This window comes from Schistocerca gregaria, chromosome 1, assembly GCF_023897955.1.
Source record: "Schistocerca gregaria isolate iqSchGreg1 chromosome 1, iqSchGreg1.2, whole genome shotgun sequence".
Taxonomy (NCBI): Eukaryota; Metazoa; Arthropoda; class Insecta; order Orthoptera; family Acrididae; genus Schistocerca; species Schistocerca gregaria.
The window spans coordinates 187,398,066-187,419,432 of record NC_064920.1 but is presented as its reverse complement, the minus strand read 5'-3'; the positions used below and the strand labels follow the sequence as shown (position 1 = coordinate 187,419,432).

General features: G+C 41.9%; 1 protein-coding gene across 1 annotated transcript in view; it reads left to right on the top strand.

Moving 5' to 3' along the window:
• The window catches only part of LOC126336461 (dynein light chain Tctex-type protein 2B-like), an 85,920-nt gene that overhangs the window by 11,080 nt on the left and 53,473 nt on the right, over positions 1-21,367 (top strand). Inside the window, exon 2 of the mRNA XM_050000175.1 lies at positions 19,125-19,258. Within this exon, the coding sequence (XP_049856132.1) occupies positions 19,125-19,258 (134 nt within the window). The remainder of the gene's footprint in view (positions 1-19,124; positions 19,259-21,367) is intronic.

The following is a 21,367-nucleotide window of genomic DNA, read 5'->3' as shown; positions in this document are numbered from 1 at the left end:
GGCTTTTCTCCGTCAGCATCACTGTATCGGTATTTTCTTTGATATCAGTAAGGCATATGATACTACTTGGAGACACTGTATTCTTGCACAAGTGCATCATCAATGTGGCTGCCTCCCGATTTTCATTCGGTCTTTCCTGTCTCAGCGTTTTTTTCGGACCTGCATTGGTAACACACTGTCTGATCGCTTTGAGCAAGAGAACGGTGTCCCCCAGGGCAGTGTTTTAAGCATTACCCTCTTTGCTATAGCCATCAACAGTATAACGTCTACAGTGAGGAGTCCAGTACAGTGCTCCTTATTTGTGGACGACTTTGCTGTTTTCTGTTCCTCCTCCAGTGTTGCAACCGTGAGCCATCAGTTGCAGCTAACAGTGCAGCGGTTAGAGGAGTGGGCTGCAAAGACGGGTTTTCAGTTTTTTGCCAATAAGTGTGTTTGTGTTCATTGTAATCGTTCTCGTCGTCTTTTTACTTTGCCTGCCTTGCATATGGGGGATACTGTCCTACATTTTAGAGACACAGTGTGGTTTCTGGGCCTAATTTTTGACTCCAGTTTGTCATGGCTGCCACACCTATGTGACTTGAAAGGCAGAACCCTGAAGGCACTCAACATCCTCAAGTGCCTCAGCCACTGGTCTTGGGGAGCGGACAGGGCGCGTCTCCTTCAGTTTTACTGAGCTTTTGTGCATTCACGGTTGGACTATAGGTGCACAGTATATGGGTCAGCGAGGCCTTCTTATTTGCAGATCCTTGACGCTGTTCACCATGCTGGGATTCGACTGACCACGGGTGCTTATTGGACCATTCCCATACCCAGCCTCTGTGCTGAGGCTGAGGAACCGCCACTTACCATCCGGCGGCAGCTCCTGCTAGTGCGCCAGGCTTGTAAGTTTCTTGCAGCTCCCAGCTCACCTGCTCACCATCTTGTTGCCCATCCACCTCTGGACCGCCTTTTTTCCCGCCGTCCCCAGGCTACGTTGCCGTTTGGGATCCGTGTGCAACGTGTACTAGAGTCCCTCGGTGTAGGTTTTAACCACCTGCCACCCTGGTTACTGAAGAGGCACGGAGTGATTTTAGATTTATTGCAGTACAAGAGAGATTGCACTCCTGCCACCGTTTTTAATGCAGCATTTTCTGCCATTTTATCTGAGCACCACGGCTGTTTAGCTGTTTTTACAGATGGGTCGAAACAAGGGGATTCTGTTGGTTGCTCAGTTGTTTTTCCGGATCGTGTCCTCAAGGTCCGACTGCCTCAGACTTTTACTGTCTTTGATGCAGAATTGTCTGCGATCTTGCGGGCACTGGAGCACATGAGACATTCTTCCTCTCCTAAATTTCTTGTCTGTTCCGATTCACTCAGTGCCCTTCACTTATTGTAACGTTTGTACCCAGCAGACAAAATTGTCCAGACCATCCAGGATGCCCTCCTCTGACTACAGCGACTGGGGAAGGTTGTAGCTTTCTGCTGGGTTCCGGGGCATGTCGGCATTGCTGGGAATGAAAGGGCAGATCTCGCAGCCGAGGACACGTCTCTCGCTCCACAAGTATCTCAGTGTGCTATCCCCTTGCATGCACTCACCTCGCTGTTGAGCTCACGGGTCTTGCGTCGGTGGGAGGATGAGTGGCTGGAAGTGACTGACAATAAGCTCCGTATAGTCAAGCCCACAATGCGTGTGTGGTGTACTTCCTTTCAGCCCCATCGACGGGACGAGGTTCTCCTCACTCAGCTTCGAATAGGCCACAACCCTATGATGCATGGCTTCCTGCTCCGGTGAGAGGACCCTCCAATGTGTGGTGCTTGCGGTGTCCAGGTCACTGTGTGCCACGTTTTATTGGATTGCGTTTTATTTTCTGACCAGCAGGCCGTGGCTGACTTGCCAGCGGACCTGCCATCTCTTTTAGGCAACACTCAGACGAATGTGGCTAAAGTTTTAAAGTACTGTGCCATGTCAAATGTTTTTACAAAGATTTTAGGGAGAGGATTTTAATTTGCTCACTGTGTGACAAGCTCGCCTATATTTTATGTAGGTGGCCAGCCAATAACGATTTCCTGTGACATTCTTGTTGCTATGTTTCCCATTTCCTTAGGTTTTACTTTCTTATGTAGCATTTTCCTTCTTTTTCTGCTTTCTTTGAGTGTGTGCTTTAGTTTTCTTAGGTCTGCCCACATTCGTTCCTTTTAATGTGTGTCAGGGCCCTGATGACCTCGATGTTGAGCGCCCATAAGCCCCTACACACCACCACCACATCAAGCCCACACAGCTGCTTACTGGCAATTGTTCTTCCTGTGAGCCACTTTCGAGTGGAAGAGGAAAGGGGGGAAGGGACAGTGGTGTACAAATTGCCCCACATCACACACTGAAGGTTGCTTGTAGAGTGTAGAAGAGGACGTACTAGATGTAGATTAGCTATTCGTTTATTTGCAAAATATGAATCTATCTGATATAAATGTCACAGTTATTATATCAATGAAAATAATCAGTTTTTGAAAATATAGTTTAATTGAATAGGTAAAAAAATCTACTCGCCAAGTGCTGACAGGAGAAAAGACGTAAGTGTTAAAGAAATATGCAAGGTTTTGGATCCAATGGTTCCTTCCTCTGGCAGAAGAGTTGAAGGGGTAGAAAGAGCGACGAAGGAAAAGGGCCAAAGAGGTATAAAAAATAGGGAGAATTCAGAAAAGTCACCCAGAATCTGGGATCAGGGGAGACTTGCCAGTCAAGATGAGAAGGAAAGTCTCCCCTGACCTGAGCTCTTCTGTCAGGACAGTTAATTTGGAGTTGGAATGGCTACTTGGATCTGGTGCTGGGTCACACATTGGTGTGGTTCCTGTTGATTCACTCTGTAGGTGGGACTATACTAGACATGGCCTACACCTCAACAAGAAAGGGAAGGGTAAACTGGCTGGGCTGGAGGATGGAGGAACTACATCTCATTGTGGGAACTCTTTTTTAGTGTAAAATCAGTGTCCAGTGGGAAACTCAGCCAGGCAAGTACTAAAGATATTAAAAAAGTTCAAGATACTCACAAAAGTAAAGTGAAAAATAATGTTAGTATATTTCATCAAAATATTGGGGGATTGAAGAATAAAATTGATGAGCTTCTGCTTTGTTTAGAAGATATAGAAACTGAGAATGTAATAGATGTGCTATGCCTTTCTGAGCATCACATTGTCACTGATATGCGAAAGGTTAGCATCAATGGGTACAAATTAGCTGCACATGTAAGTAGAGATAATATGATGAGAGGAGGAGTTGCCATTTATGACAAAAGCTTCCACAGTGTAAAAAATTTAGAAACTAAAAAAAATTGTGTAGAGCAACATATGGAAGCGTGTGCCACTGAACTTAAACTAAATGATGGCACTTTCATAATTGTAACAGTGTACAGGTCCCCCTCAGGGAATTTCCAGCTATTTCTAGAAAACTTGAATGCTTTGTTGTGCTATCTGTCAGAGAGGGGGAAGCAAATTATCAATTGTGGGGATTTCAATGTTGATTCCCTGAAAGAGTGTAATGGGAAGAATGACCTTGTAGTATTACTCAGTTCTTTCAATTTGAGCTCCATCATTGATTTTCCTACTCGGATAACAAAGAACAGCAGTACATTGATAGATAACTTTTTTATAGACCAAGATAAGTTTAAGGACATAAATGGTCTTTCAGAGCATGGTGCACAGCTAGTTACAGTACATGACATAGCTCCATGCAGTATATCAAATCAGACTTTCAAAGTAGTGCGTTCAATTAACAATATAAATATTGCAAACTTTAGGGTAAGCCTACAGCAGCTAGACTGGGATGAAGTGTATAAGGAACCTGATGCAAACTTGAAATATAATATTTCATGATACATTTTTAATGTTATTTGAAAATTGTTTTTCCAAGAAAATAGTTAAACATAATTCCAAGAAAACATATAAAAAACCTTGGCTAACTAAAGGAATAAGAATATCTTGCAAGCGAAAAAGAGAACTGTATCTAATAGCAAGAGGGAGTACTGACCCCAAAATTGTTCAATATTATAAAAACTATTGTGTGGTACTATGAAAAGTTATTAAAAAGACCAGAAGCATGTGTATCATGTCTGAGATCAGTAACTCTGATAATAAAATTAAAGCAATTTGGAATATTATTGAAAGGGAAACAGGGCAACCAAGAGCACAGGAAGACTATAGTGCCATAAAACTGAATGACAAGTGTACTAACAAACAATCAGAAATTGAAAATATTTTCAATAATCATTTTTTAAATGTTGTGGAGAAAATAGGATCTAGATCTTCACTAGAAGAGGCAAGGCTACTAATAGAAGAGGCCATACCTGTGCAGTTTGAAACAACTGTAATTCCACCAGCCTCTCCCTCTGAAATCAGTAAAATAATAAACTCACTGAAAAGTAAAAGCTCTTATGGAATTGATGGCATTTCCAGCAAGGTACTTAAAGCTTGTTCCCCACAGATAAGTAAGATTCTCAGCCACATATGTAATAGCTGTGTGGTGTAGGGTGTTTTCCCCGATAGACTGAAATATGCCGTTGTAAAACCATTGCATAGAAAGGGGGATACGTCGGATGCCAACAACTACCACCCAATCTCTCTTCTGACAGCTCTATCAAAATTTTTGAGAAAGTAATGTATTCAAGAGTAGTCTCCCATATTTGTAAAAATAAAGTACTAACAAAATGTCAGTTTGGTTTTCAGAAAGGTTTTTCAACAGAAAATGCTATAGGTATACGCTTTTACTGATCAAATATTAAATGCTCTGAATAACTGGACATCACCCATTGGTATTTTTTGTGATCTCTCAAAGGCCTTTGATTGTGATAATCATGGAATTCTTTTAGATAAGCTAAATCATTATGGTTTGAGGGGGCAGTGCGCAAATGGTTCAATTCATACTTAACTGAAAGACTACAGAAAGTTGAAATAAGTGGTTCATGTAATGTTAAAACAACAGCTGATTCCTCAAACTGGGGGGGCCATCGAGTACGGGGTCCCACAGGGTTCGGTCTTAGGTCCTTTACTGTTCTTGATATGCATTAATGACTTACCATTCCACATTGATGAAGATGCAAAGTTAGTTCTTGTTGCTGATGATACAAGTATAGTAATAACATCAAAAAACCAAGAACTATGTGATGTAATTGGAAATGATGTTTTTCACAAAATTGTTAGGTGGTTCTCAGCAAACGGACTCTCTTTAAATTTTGATAAAACGCAGTATATACAGTTCTGTACAGTAAATGGCACAACTCCAGTAATAAATATAGACTTTGAACAGAAGTCTGTAGCTAAGGTAGAATTTTCAAAATTTTTAGGTGTGTCCATTGATGAGAGGTTAAACTGGAAGCAACACATTGATGGTTTGCTGAAACGTCTGAGTTCAGCTTCGTATGCTATTAGGGTTATTGCAAATTTTGGTGATAAGAATCTCAGTAAATTAGCTTACTATGCCTACTTTCATTCACTGCTTTCGTATGGCTTCATATTCTGGGGAAATTCATCGTTGAGTAGAAAAGTATTCATTGCTCAAAAACCTGTAATCAGAATAATGCTGGAGCCCACCCACGGTCATCCTGCAACCGAGCGAGGTGGCGCAGTGGTTAGTACACTGAACTCGCATTCGGGAGGACGGTGGTTCAATCCCGTCTCCGGCCATCCTGATTTAGGTTTTCCGTGATTTCCCTAAATGTTTCAGGCAAATGGTTCCTTTGAAAGGGCACGGCCGATTTTCTTCACAATCCTTCCCTAACCCGAGCTTGCGCTCTGTCTCTAATGACCTCGTTGTCGACGGGACGTTAAACACTAACCACCACCACCACCACCACGGTCATCCTGCAGACATCTATTTAAGGATCTCTGGATCCTCACAATAACCTCACACTATATATATTCACTTATGAAATTTGTTGTTAATAATTCAACCCAGTTCAAAAGTAACAGCAGAGTGCATAGCTATAACACCAGGAGAAAGGATGATCTTCACTATGCAGGGTTAAATCTGACTTTGGCACAGAAAGGGGTAAATTATGCTGCCACAGAAGTCTTTGGTCACCTACCAAACAGCATCAAAAGCCTGACAGATAGCCAACTAACATTTAAAAATAAATTAAAAGAATTTCTAGTTGACAACTCCTTCTGCTCATTGGCTGAATTCTTAGATATAAATTAAGGGGGGGGACCAACGTAAACATTAGTGTCATGCAATATTTTGTGTAATGTAATATCTTGTACAGACATCTTTTATTAACCTGACACGTTCCACTTCATTACGAAGTGTCGGATTCATGATCTATGGAACAAGTATTAATCTAATCTACAATTTTCCAAATTCTCACCATTTGCTAAACCTCACCAGTTTTAAACACTATCACTCTTCCTTCTCCTTCAACCCTTCTGCCAGAGGGAGGGACCACTGACTCCAAAAGCATGCACATTTCTTTAACTTTTATATGTGTTTTCTCCTCCCACCAATTGGTTAGTAAATTTTTGTATCTGTGTAATTATAAAATAATGGACTTAGGCAGAATTTACATTCTTGAATCCCATTATTCAGATTCTTTTACTTTGTGTTTAAATATTTGGAAGATTTTCAGTTTTTTAGCTAATGACACATGCTTCCAGTATTTTAAAAAAAATTGTTTCTCTCTTAGTTGTTACTCCACTTGTCACTACATTCGTATCGTTCCCCCAGTGGGTTCATCAGTCTTTGGTGAGTTCGTGCTTGGCTACCATGGGGCCACAGCCTTTGCAGGACCTTCCCTTTCCATGCTGCATGTTTGTCCTTCTGTTTTTCTTTTTTCCTTCCCCTGGGGAATAGTTCTGGGATGTATTCTGGAATGTGTTCTGACTTTTCGTTAGCCTGGCATTGGAACAGTCCCTCATCTGTTTTTTCCTTCTTTCTTCATTCTCCATATCCTCCCCTTCCCTTGCTTTAGTGTTTCATGTATCTTGTTTGTTTCATCTTCCTCCCTGTGCAGTCCTGAAGGCCCGCCCACATGCTTGATGCGTAACAGGTGACTGGGTAATGTGTAATTTCCATGCTCGGTTGATGGGTAGATTTGCATGTTACTTTCCGGGTGCCAATTGGTCCCTCCATCTGGAGGTGTGACAGGTGGGTGAGTCCCCCTCTGAGGAGGCCTCCCATTGAAAGGAGTGTGCCATTGGAGACTCTGACAATTATGGGGATTTTTTTCCCAATGAGCTGATGGTCTTCTGCTCAGGCTGTCTCCACTAAATGTAAATGGAGCAAGGCTAAAGATTTAGTGACTCTCCCAGCTACACCTCATTTCCTTGTGGTGTCATGTACCAAAGAAAGTCTTTTGCTACAGTTAATCCATTTATTATTCAGCTAGGTATTGATGCAGTTGGAGGCCCTGTGAAATCCTGCTCTCACTTACATAATAGGACTTGGCTTCTGGAGACCAGTTGTGATTTTCAAGTCCAACAACTGCTTACAGCTTCGCTCCTTTACAGCTACCCTGTTCATGTTGAGGCCTATCGTATGCTGAATTCTTCGCATGGGGTTATTTACACTTGGCTGCTTGATGGTCTGACCGAGGGGGAAATCCAACAGTATCTCAGTGATCAGGGCATCACTGTGATCTATTGCGTAATTAAAAAGATTGATGCAAACTTTATGCCTACATGTACTCTTTTTCTTGTATTTGATTGAATGTTGCTTCCATCAATGATTAAGGCAGGCTATCAATTCATCACAGTCTGACTGTACATTCCAAAGCTGATGCATTGCTACCAGTGTCAACATTATAGCCACATTCACGTGTCCTGTCTAAACACGCCCAAATATGTTATTTGTGACAGAGATTGCTCATGAGGGCAACTCCCTACCTCCTTCTCCCCTCTGTATCAACCGTAATGATGATCCTGCCTCCTAATCCTGTGAGTGCCCCATGTATCTCGATGAGTGGGTTGTGCAGGAGACCCAGGTCAAGAAAAAGTTCCATGTCCTGTTGCCCCCAAGTTTTTGGCTAGCTGAAAGCCCTGCATTTTACCATCATGCACTTACAGTACTGTCACACAGACTTGTGGTCCCCAATTCGGTACTGCAGCTGTGAAATTGCTGAGTATCATGGTAGGATCTCCGTCTCCTTTTCCGGCAGCTGTGGAACAAGCCACCAAATCGTTGGCACCAGTTCCAAAATCACCTGCTACACAACCAGCAGACCGGAAAGGACAAAAGGAGCATTACTATGAAGACGTTTATGTCCCTCTGGCCAACAAACATCTGGGCTTTCGTATGCCAACCATAAAATTTCTGAGAAATCAAACAAAGGAAAATTGTCTTCTTCTTCCCCAACCAGGGCATCCTCTTTAACAGTGTCATCACATCATACCCTCACTCAGCTGTGCAACATCCCCTTTGGAGCACTTTGAGGACCTGTCTGAGAGGTTCCCTAGTGGCTGACATTCTCAATCAACTCAACCTCACCTATCTTAACAGTGGAGCACCTGTGCTCCATTCAGACTCCATACACACCTATTGCCATTCAGACCTCTCATTCTGCACTCCTCAGCTTGTCCATCATCTTGAGTGGTTGATTCTCCCCAACATGTACTCGAGCGACCATTTCCAGTCCGCTATCCATTTGCTGACTCCTACCCCACCTGTGTGTAAACCCAAATGGCAGCTTTCTAAGGCCGACTGGAGGCTTCACTTCACCCTCGCAACCTTTGGTAAACAACATTTCCCTAGTTGTGATGACTAGGTACCTCATGAATGTTATCTTTGCCACTGCAGAATGTTCCTATCTTGCACTTCTTTACTGTGCCGTGTCCTGGTCCCCTGATGGACTGAGGTGTGCCATAATGCAATTCACACATGGAGATGCGCTTTCTGCAATTGTAACCATCATCCAAACTGTATTCATTATAAAAAGTTGCATATGCATTGTTGTTGCATTCTTTGGGTTAGCAAAAAAGCTAGCTGAATTGCCTTTATTAGTTCTTAGTAACAGTTGCACTCCCTTGTCCGTCATGTGGGACACCGTCAGCTCTCTGGGACCAAGGCACATTCCCCAATTTCTGGCCAACCATAGCAGATATCTTTGTTGACCATATTGCTATCTCCAACACCTTGGGTTGCTTTTCTTGGAAGAGATTTTGAGCTCCACCCACTATCATTCCATCTTCCTCCCTCAGAAAAGAGTGAAGTGGGTTTGGTTGATATCCTTCACCTCTCAGAATTGTGAATGCTACAATTCTGCTTTTACTGTGCGGCTGCTTGACCATACTCTCACGTAGTCACAATCTTCCACCCAAGGGCTGGATGATGTCCACATTCAGGTGTTGTCGCACCTCTCTCTTGCGGGCAAGCACTTTCTTCTTCATATGTTCAGTCGCATTGGGCAGTTTGCATGTTTCCCAGAGACTGGCGTGAAGCCCGGTAAAGACAAACACCTTCCTTCTAACTACTGCCTCATTTCATTCACCAACAGTGTTTGCAAAGTGATGAAACATATGATTCACAGCTGAAATGGTATGGTGGCTTGAGTCTCGCAATCTACTAACCACTGCACAATGTGGATTTCATGAGCATCATTCTGCAGTTTTTTGCGGAAACACCAGACTGTGGCTGTGTTTTTTTATTTGGAGAAAGCTTAGGACACCTGCTGGAGGACTGTTATCCTCTATCTCGGTACATGTGGGACTTCCAAGGCCACTTGTCCCATTTCCCTCAGGAATTTTTAAAAGACTGATTATCAAGTACATCTGGGTTCACCCTCGTCGGACACTTTCATCCAGGAGAAAGGGGTGCCTCAAGGCTCCTTCCTGTGCATCAACCTCTTTGCTGTAGCCATTAACCTTATTATGGACTGTCTCCCACCAGGTTCCCTTTTCGTTGCTTTCTTGGGCCTCCCAAGTCTTATCTGGCTGCATGCTGTACCCGGTCCCTCTATGTTCTACATGTCCTATGTGGTACTTCCTGGGGAGCAGACTGGACCATCCTTCTCCTTTTATACCAATTCCTTGTCCATTCAGTACTAGACTATGAGTGTTTTGTATATTCATCTGCATGTCCATCCATCTTAATACAGTCCACCATAATGGAAAACATTTGGCCACTGGCACCTTTTACACTAGACAATCTCTGTCTTCCTTTACAGTTTTTGCCCTCTACAGCTCCCTCTACTTCCATGGAAGTCATTCCTTGATGTCTTAACAGATTTCCTACCATCCTGTGCCTTCTCCTTGTCAGTGTTGCCCATATATTCCTTTCATCTCTGATTCTGCGCAGAACTTCCTCTTTCCTTACCTTATCAGTCCACCTGATTTTAAACATTCGTCTGTAGCTTCACCTCTCAAATTCTTTAATTCCCTTTGTTCCAGTTTTGCCACAGTCCATGTTTCACTACCATACAATGCTGTGCTCCAAATGAACAGTCTCAGAAAATTCTTCCACAAATTAAGTCCTATGTTTTATACTAGTAGACTTCTCTTGGCGAGGAATGACATTTTTACCAGTGCTAGTCTGCTTTTCATGTCCTCCTTGCTCCATTCGTCATTGGTTACTTTGATTCCTAGGTAGTAGAATTCCTCCTTAACTTCATCTACTTTATAACCAACAATCCTGATGTTAAGTTTTTTTCTGATACATTTCATCCTGATGTTAAGTTTTTTTCTGATACATTTCGTTACTTTAGTCTTTCTTCAATTTAGTCTCAATCCTTATTCTGTTCACATTAGACTGTTCATTCCATTCAGCAGATTATGTAATTCTTCTTCACTTTCACTCAGGATAGCAATGTTATCAGCGAATAGTAACATTGATATCCTTTCATCTCGAATTTTAATTCCAAGCGTGACCCTTCCTTTTAATTTCCGTCATCGTTTTTTTCGATGTACAGATTGAACAGTGTCTTACATTCTTTTTAATCCGAGCACTTCGTTCTTGGTCTTCCGTTTTTGTTATTCCTTCTTGGCTCCTGTTCATATTTAATATAATCCATTTCTCCCTACAGCTTACCTCTGTTTTTCTCAGAATTTCAAACTTCTTACACCTTTTTGCATTATCGAAAGCTTTTTCCAGGCCAGCAGATCCTATGAACGAGTCTTGATTTTTCTATAGTCTTGCTTCCATTATCAACCGCAACATCAGAATTGTCTCTCTCATTCCTTTACGTTTCCTAAAGCCAAACAGATCTTCAACTAACACACCCTCAATTTTCTTTTCCATTCTTTCATATATTATTCTTGTCAACAACTCCCATGCATGAGCAATTATGCTTATTGTGCAATAATTCTCGCACTTGTCAGCTGTTGCAGTTTTCAAAATTGTGTGGATGATATTTTTCTGAAAGTAAGATGGGATGTCGCCAAACTCATATGTTTTACACACCAACATGAATATTTGTTTTGTTGCGACTTCCCCCAATGAGTTTAGAAATTGTGATGGAATATTATCTATCCGTTCTGTCTTAATTTGTTCTTAACTCCTCCAAAGCTAGCTTAAATTCTGATTCTAAAACTGGATCCCCTCTGCCCCCTCATGGAGGCTTTCAATATACTCTTCCACCTATCTGCTCTCTCCTCTGCATTTAACTGTGGGATTTTCATTGCACTCTTAATGTTACAACCCTGGTGTTTAATTTCACCGAGGGCTGTTTTGACTTCGCTATATGCTGAGTCAGTCCTTCCGACAGTGATTTCTTTTCTGATAACTTCACATTTTTGATGCAGCCATTTGATCTTACCTTCCTTGTCCTTCCTACTTATTCATTCCTCAGCGACTTGTGTTTCTGTATTCCTGAATTTCCCTGAACATTTTTGTGCTTCTTTCAGTCATCTATCAACTGAAGTATTTCTTCTGTTACCATGGTTTCTTCACAGTTACCTTCTTTGTACCTATGTTTTTCTTACTAAATTCTGTGCTTGACCTAATGAGAGATGTCAATTCCTCTTCAACGGTACTGCCTATTGAGCTATTTCTTATTGCTGTATCTATAGCCTTAGAGAACTTCAAGCACATCTTGTAGTTTCTTAGTATGTCCGTATCTTACTTTTTTTGCATATTGAATCTTCCTGACTAACCCCCTAAACTTCAATCTACTCTTCATTACTACTACATTGTGATTTGAGTCTATATGTAGTCCTGGGTACGCCTTACAAACCAGTATCTGATTAAAATCTTCCCTTGTCACCCACCTTTTCCAAATACATCTCCTCCTCTTGTGCCTCTTGAACAGAGTATTCACTATTAATAGCTTAAATTTGTTACAGAACTTAGTCTTTCTCCTCTCTCATATACATTATCCCAAGCCCAAATTCTCCTGTAATCTTTTCTTCTACTCCTTTCCCTATTAAACTGCATTCCAGTCCCACATGATTATTAGATTTTCATCTCCCTTTACTTACCGTGTCACCTTTTCAATATCCTCATATACAGGATGGTCCAAAAGTCCGGAGACACCCTCATAAAATTCAAATGGAGTAGCAAACAAGGAAACAGAGTCCCTACACATGAGGAACGGGAAGGGGGAAGCTTTATAGGCTATGCCACCAACGTGGCGACCATCTTTAAAGCCGCCATCTTGGATTCAACTCCAAAATTTCAAATGGGAATGAGGTCATGTGACATATCAAACAGATAGAGAATTTCACAAAAAAAAAAACAATGCCGTTATTATTTTAAACATAGTTTTATTCATTCTCGGGCTATAGCCAGTTACATATGGCAGTGGTGGGACGCTCGGTAGCATGTGTGTTGTGTGCCGAAGAGACATTACGCCAATGTTACACAGTCCCGAGAGACCACCAAACGTCATAGGAACGGCTCGATATGTTTTCCATTATGTTGGATTGTTGATGCTATCCTCCGAACCCAGTCCTGATGAACTTTAACTAACACATCCGGCTGAATTTGACCACACACATCAACAATGTGCTGCTTTAGATGATACAAATTCCGTATTTTCACAGAATAAACCAATGCTTTGATATGACACCAAAGATAAAAATCCATAGGAGTCAAATGTGGTGAACGTGGTGGCCACTCCACAGCACCCCTACGACGAATCCACTTCTGAGGGAACTGCACATCCAGGTATGCTCGCACATTGTGCCCATAATGTGGTGGGGCTCCATCACCCAACAACCTCAGGTAACTGTTGGCTGTTAAAGTTCCATAAATAAAGAAAGGCCCAACGACTTTGGTACCCCACACACCACACCAGACCATCACGTTTTGTGAGTTGATCGTTTTGGAAGTATCAGTCCAGTGCGGATTTGTGTTGGACCAGTATCGGTGATTCTGCTTGTTCACTTCGCCATTGATAAAGAAATTGGCTTCATCACTGAACAGCACCTGATAGGGGAAACATGGATTTATCTGCATCTGCTGTGTAACACATTCTGCGAACTGTACCCAACGGTCTGAGTCATCCTCGTTCAGGTGTTGGAGCAGCTGAATTTTGTACGGGTGCCATTTGTGCTGCGATAAAATTCGCAGTGTGGAGGTACAGCTAACCCCACATTCTTGTGAAAGGCGACCAGTAATTCATTGCGGACTCTTGCTAAATGATGTCAACACACTCACTATTGTTGCTTCATCGGTGGCAGATTTTGGTCTTCCAGCCTTAGGTTTATCTGCGACAGAACTTGTTGCTCGGAATTTGGCCAAAAGCTTGGCAACTGTGCTGTGAATGATGGGCTGTCTGGTTGGGTGACGACTGTTGGAAGCCTCAGCAATGACCTGTGTGCTTCTTTCTCCTGATATCAAGATGATTTCAATGCGTTCTTCCTGTATTAAGGACATTTTGTAACCTGTAAATAAGGGAACAATGATTAAAACTTTAGCATGAGTAAATGATACCTAACAGTTCAACACATGCAACATATCAGGCATGGGATAGTCACTTTGCACTGTTTCGGACTACATTTTATGACTTCTCAGTACGTAATATTCACACTGCCAACCGTCCGACTGCTGCCGCAAGTAATTGGCTATAACCCAAGAATGAATAAAGCTATGTTTAAAATAACGATGGCATTGTTTTTCTGGTGAAATTCTCTATCTGTTTGATATGTCACATGACCACATTCCCATTTGAAATTTTGGAGTTGAATCCAAGATGGCGGCTTTCAAGATGGCCGCCATGTTGGTGGCATATCCTATAAAGTTTCCCCCTTCCCGTTCCTTGTGTGTAGGGTCTCTATTTCCTTGTTTGGTACTCCATTTGGATTTTATCAGGGTGTTTCCGGACTTTTGGACCACCCTGTACTTTCTCTATCTCTTCATCTTCAGTTTGCGACGTCAGCATGTATACCTGAATTATTGTTGTTAGTGTTGGTCTGCTGTTGATTCTGATAAGAACAGCCCTATCACTGAACTGTTCACAGTAACACACACTCTGCTCTACCTTCCTACTCATAATGAATTCTATTCCTGTTATACCATTTTTTGCTGCTGTTTATATCGCCCTACACACATCTGACACGAAATCTTTATCTTCTTTCCATTTCACACTGACCCCTACTACATCTGTAATGAGCCTATGCATTTGCCTTTTCTAGCAGTACTGAAATTTATTGAAGGAGAGGAAGCTGTAGGTCTGTCCATGTCAGCATCACCATTCTTCTCAACTACATTACATCGAGGAAGATTTGACGACTATTACTACACCCTTTGACAGAGGAATAGATGACACATAATATTAAAAAATAAAAAAATAGAAAATCATTCATTCAGATTTCAAACTCGAGAGTTAGAACTTCCAGTACAACATTCCAGCACAAAAATAAATAAAAAAAATGTGTCATGAGTTGCAGTTGACATCAGAATTCTGGAGTGGTATAGCAGCATGTAACATTAGCTTTGTACTGTAAGTTCATACTCACCTAAACAGAGATCTGATCAAGTGATATAGTTGATGTCATACTCTGCTGCCAGAAGACTGTAAATGAAGTGAGTTACTGATTGGTTCTCAAGAATAAAGAGATAGATTCAGAACAGTGGAAATACTTCTTCTTCTTCTTTTTAATTTGTACAATTTTCCTAGTACCCTTTATCAGCACACCAGATAAAAAAATTAATCACCCCCAGGAGACATCAAGCTGACCCCATGTCAAACCACCTGAATTCAGCCAGGCATATTTAGAATGTAAGGTAACTGTTTTTGGTACTTGGAATTTGTCTGTTTTCTTAGACAGTGTATCAGTTGCATTGATATCTGCTAACATTTGTGTATGGAGTTATTCTAGCATTTATTGATGGAGATATTCTTGGTCTTCTCTTGCATAAAAGTTTATTGGAAAGGATTTAGTGTTTCTAGGTTGATTCAGTCATTCTTTTACATGTGTGCAAGTACTATTTGAATATTAAACCCTAACTTCTTCATTCCTGGATAGCTCCTTTTATATTAAAGTGAGGAACAAGCCACAATTAATTTCTTGAACTTGTGAGTAGTATATGCTTTATTTCCACTCCGGTTACTGATGTACAACATTACATGTTATTAACCAATCTCTGAGTTCTATAAGCATGTACCACTCATAATGAAAATGTTAAATATGAGCCATGTAACAGTTCGAACAATTTCTTCATTGAATGCTAGTGGCATAGTTGTGTACTTAATTGAGCAGAATTGGTAGGTGTGATCACGGGAAAAGGGAGGAGGACAGTTTTCTGGAAAAATCAGTTCTTGTCAGTAAAGGCTTATTCCACATCAGTGTTAAGGTGAATAGTTGAGTATCTACATATGGGGGAACTGAGCAACCAGATGGGATTAGACTGTACCAGTGGCAATTTTCTAATGGATGCAACTGTAAACAATATGAGTATCTCGTGTATCACTCCATCTGTCAAATACTGCAGACCATGCAGTTCTTCAAACTAGGTGTGCAAAACAGCAGAGTTGCATTACCTTGTGGATCAGTGTTATGTGACTAGGCAGTGCAGATTGAAGGATTACGGATTTGCATTTGTCACATAATAGTGGACAGTTACTGCTGCAGACGGTGTATGCATTGAACATGTAATACGAGAAGTAAATTTTTATACCTTCTGAAACTGTGTCCTTATTCTTTTACACTATATTTAAAATATGTGCACAGCCAGTTGTATAAAATTATTAAGAAACTGGATGACACTTCACTTCATACTCTAATGTATCATGTAAGCAGTATTAACACAACAATTGTTGTGTGGTCAGATAATGAATATCATGGTCTTGAGATGCAGTACAACATGCAGTTTTGTATGTCATGTTTAAAGGAAAATAATGAACGACTTGACAAGTGATACAAGCTGAAATTATAGTAGAGCATGTAGAAGCCAATAAAATACTAGACAATTTGTCATTTTGCAGAAGTACTCAAGCTGCTGTTTGGAAATTGTGATAAGAAAGTCTTCTGCCAACTTACTTAGGCTATAAAGAAAAGAAAAGAGCAATGCTTTCTTCAGAAACACTCTTCTTGTCAAGCCTCTGAAGATTTTTTTTACATAAACCAGTTTTCTGGTACCGTGCGCCGCGGAATTTGAATCTGCGCCAGACGTCATGGACGTCGAAGACCCATAAAGGTGAAACTTCTTGGCAGATTAAAACTGTGTGCCCGACCGAGACTCGAACTCGGGACCTTTGCCTTTCGCGGGCAAGTGCTCTACCATCTGAGCTACCGAAGCACGACTCACGCCCGGTACTCACAGCTTTACTTCTGCCAGTATCCGTCTCCTACCTTCCAAACTTTACAGAAGCTCTCCTGCGAACCTTGCAGAACTAGCACTCCTGAAAGAAAGGATATTGCGGAGACATGGCTTAGCCACAGCCTGGGGGATGTTTCCAGAATGAGATTTTCACTCTGCAGCGGAGTGTGCGCTGATATGAAACTTCCTGGCAGATTAAAACTGTGTGCCCGACCGAGACTCGAACTCGGGACCTTTGCCTTTCGCGGGCAAGTGCTCTACCATCTGAGCTACCGAAGCACGACTCACGCCCGGTACTCACAGCTTTACTTCTGCCAGTATCCGTCTCCTACCTTCCAAACTTTACAGAAGCTCTCCTGCGAACCTTGCAGAACTAGCACTCCTGAAAGAAAGGATATTGCGGAGACATGGCTTAGCCACAGCCTGGGGGATGTTTCCAGAATGAGATTTTCACTCTGCAGCGGAGTGTGCGCTGATATGAAACTTCCTGGCAGATTAAAACTGTGTGCCCGACCGAGACTCGAACTCGGGACCTTTGCCTTTCGCGGGCAAGTGCTCTACCATCTGAGCTACCGAAGCACGACTCACGCCCGGTACTCACAGCTTTACTTCTGCCAGTATCCATCTCCTACCTTCCAAACTTTACAGAAGCTCTCCTGCGAACCTTGCAGAACTAGCACTCCTGAAAGAAAGGATATTGCGGAGACATGGCTTAGCCACAGCCTGGGGGATGTTTCCAGAATGAGATTTTCACTCTGCAGTGGAGTGTGCGCTGATATGAAACTTCCTGGCAGATTAAAACTGTGTGCCCGACCGAGACTCGAACTCGGGACCTTTGCCTTTCGCGGGCAAATGCTCTACCATCTGAGCTACCGAAGCACGACTCACGCCCGGTACTCACAGCTTTACTTCTGCCAGTATCCGTCTCCTACCTTCCAAGCGCACACTCCGCTGCAGAGTGAAAATCTCATTCTGGAAACATCCCCCAGGCTGTGGCTAAGCCATGTCTCCGCAATATCCTTCCTTTCAGGAGTGCTAGTTCTGCAAGGTTCGCAGGAGAGCTTCTGTAAAGTTTGGAAGGTAGGAGACGGATACTGGCAGAAGTAAAGCTGTGAGTACCGGGCGTGAGTCGTGCTTCGGTAGCTCAGATGGTAGAGCACTTGCCCGCGAAAGGCAAAGCTCCCGAGTTCGAGTCTCGGTCGGGCACACAGTTTTAATCTGCCAGGAAGTTTCATATCAGCGCACACTCCACTGCAGAGTGAAAATCTCATTCTGGAAACATCCCCCAGGCTGTGGCTAAGCCATGTCTCCGCAATATCCTTTCTTTCAGGAGTGCTAGTTCTGCAAGGTTCGCAGGAGAGCTTCTGTAAAGTTTGGAAGGTAGGAGATGGATACTGGCAGAAGTAAAGCTGTGAGTACCGGGCGTGAGTCGTGCTTCGGTAGCTCAGATGGTAGAGCACTTGCCCGCGAAAGGCAAAGGTCCCGAGTTCGAGTCTCGGTCGGGCACACAGTTTTAATCTGCCAGAAAGTTTCATATCAGCGCACACTCCGCTGCAGAGTGAAAATCTCATTCTGGACCCATAGAGGTCTCTGCACCATCGCGCTGTAATCTGTGGTGACGCATGCCACCTGGCCCGCCTTTAGTGTGAGGGCACCACAGTGGAACATGTGGCCCCAGCGGCCAATAGCGGCACCCCCGATAGCGTACTTATGTGCCGGCCTCTCGTTCAGCCAGTTAGTCTACTCTCCTTTACGTCGGTTTACACCTCGCTTCGTGCTAGACTGCTTACTTCCTGGTTCATGTATGAGTTGACATGTTTGTTTCCTTGTGATACTGTTGTTCGGTCTTGTTGTATTTGTTCTGTCCTTCGTTGGTCATATCGGTCCTCTTCCTTTGTGTATTTTGTGGGCCTCTCCGCGGGTCCCACTGCACCTTCCGTCATTGCTACCCCGCGACCGTCCTGGTTGCAGTTACAGCAAGTTTCTCCCACTATTAAAACTAAACTGAACTCCACCCAAACAGACCATGAAGGCCCAACAGTACCGACAAGCCACTGTGTCATCCTCAGCCTACAGGCATCAGTGGATGCAGATATGGAGGGGCATGTGGCAACACAATGCTCTCCTGGTCGTAAGTCAGCTTACGAGACCGGATCACTACTTCACAATTAAGTAACTCTTCAGTGTACCACACATAGTCCGAATGCAGTCCGCTTGCTTGCCAGCAACACTCGACAGACAGGATGGTCACCCATCCAGGTGCTAGCCCAATCCAACAGTGCTTAACTTCGGTGATCTGAGGAAACCGGTGTTACCACTGTGGCAAGGCCGTTGGTTTTGCTCACTATTGAATATTATAAAATGATTACAAACATAATACATCATCACATAAACATTTGATTATGTTTCACGAATGTGAGGTGTATTATTAAAGCTGAGTATATGCAGCACAAAATTGTTACTGTTACAGGTTCAAGACAACAATGGTGAAAGAAATGATCCATAGTGTTCTCAATGATGAATTAGGAGGCAAAACTTACAACAAAGATGAAGCTGAAGTCTGGATAAAAGTTATTGCCAATACTCTACGTGGCAAAGTAAGAGGTCTGTTTACTTGTTGAATATACTTTAATAAAAATCAGGCTGTCATTGACATGCTCTAGTTATTAGCCAAAATTTTGTTTAAAATTCCTATTTGGACTATTCCATTTACTATCCTACATACAATAAACGAAGGGCAACCACTCAGCTACAGTAGACTGATGTGTGGCACATAGAAACACACAACAGAAAACAGTATTCACACTGGTTTTTTACTTGTGATCTTTCTCTTGCAAAAAGTACACACAAAATTCAAACAAAATATAATATTAATAATATTATAAAAAAAGTACACATACTCATCCAAACAACCATGCAGACGCCCAGACACATACTCCTGTGTCCATAGCACGACTATCCTGCTATTGGAATTTATTTATCTAACGAGAATTTTGACAGTTACCATATTTAATATTGGTCTTTTAACTGTTCACTGACACTGAGGTAATACTATCTCATCTTAACTACAAGTAAACAGTATAGACATCAAAGAGAGAGATGTATTGTGAAAAGATGTGGGTGTAATGGAGTTATAAAGAAAGAGCTATTACAGAAACTATTGTTTTAGAGACTTAGGAAAAAAATGTGTGTTAGGTTAACTGGACTCCAAGGGAGACAGATTATGTGGGCCAGTCCAGTTAACCTCAATATAATTATTTACTTTTGTGATTTACATAATTTCAATTTTTTTTTTACATCATACTGTATAAGAGTTGTGATGAAGTATACTTTAGAACTAAGTTTTTACTTTCAGATGCCACCAATTTGCAATCGTACAACCAACCACCGATCGTATTTAGTTGAAGATCTGAAACTAGCAATGACAGGTATCAAAAAAAGAATTAGTATGTTTGCAGAGTGTAATCAATTTAAAATGATGACCCTGACATAAACTTATGGCCATCAAATTAGCGCAAAAAGGGGTTTACACCTATAGAAGACATTTCTTTGTGTTTCTACTTAAAAGAAATAGCTGTATGCATTATGGTTTATCGTTCACAGTTACAAGGAAGGTAGCATATATTTTTGCTGCAGCTAACAATAAGCAACTTCTACAAACTGACAACAAGAAAACACGGTTGGGAAAGTGTGACTTTGTTCTTTTATGTAGAGGCATAATCTCTCACTTAGACAACCTGAAGCTGCTAGTCTAAGTCTTGCAACTAATTCCAGGTGGTCAAATGTTGGTAAGTTTTATACCAATTAAAAAAAAAAAAATTGGACTAGAAGGCATCTGCAAACTTGATGAGACAGGCCTCACAACAGTACAAAAGCCTGGAAAGGTAATGGCTACATGTGACCAAAAGGAAGTAGGAAGACAATTTCTACAGAGAGAGACAAACTTGTAATCATGTGTGGCATTATTGGGACACTGAAAAAGCAGTTCCTCCATTTTATTTTCCATGTGTGCATTTCTTAGATCATCTGCTCCTCAACAGCGTACCTGGAAGTGCGCGACTAGAGACATAATTATGGACGTATTGGCACATTCTGTCAAACGTGAATGAAAAAAAAAAAGCCAAAACTTCTTATCATTAACAATTGTGAAAGCCACATGTCACGAAGGGTGATAACATTTGCCAAAGAAAATGGTGTAGTTTTATTAATGACACTATCACACTGCAGCCATAAACTGCAACCTGTGAATGTTGCCATTTATGGGCCTTTCAAGTCCTATCCCAGCAGAGCTTGTGACAGGTGGCTACAAAATCATCCTAGTCAGACACTTTGTATCTGTGATTTAGCAGGGTTAGTGGGTGAAGCATTTGCATGTACTTTCACTCATTCTATTATCAGCTAAGGTTGCAGAGCTATAGGAATAGTGCATTTCAACAATGAAACATTTGGCGAAACAGATTTTCTGCATTCATCTGTGACAGACTGGCCTTTTGAGCCATTTTCAGAATGAAGTCGTCGTTTCCAGAAAGTAATGTCCCACTACAGTTCGAGGGACAATTCCTCTGTTATCTCCTGCTTCTGCTACTGACTTATTTCCTTCAGCTTCTGGTACCTCCATTGTTAATCTCACTTCTTCTTGTCTTCATGACCAAGAACTCGGATTAGAATTATTTGTCCATCCTGTAGCCTTGCTTCCATACTTACAGTGTGGTC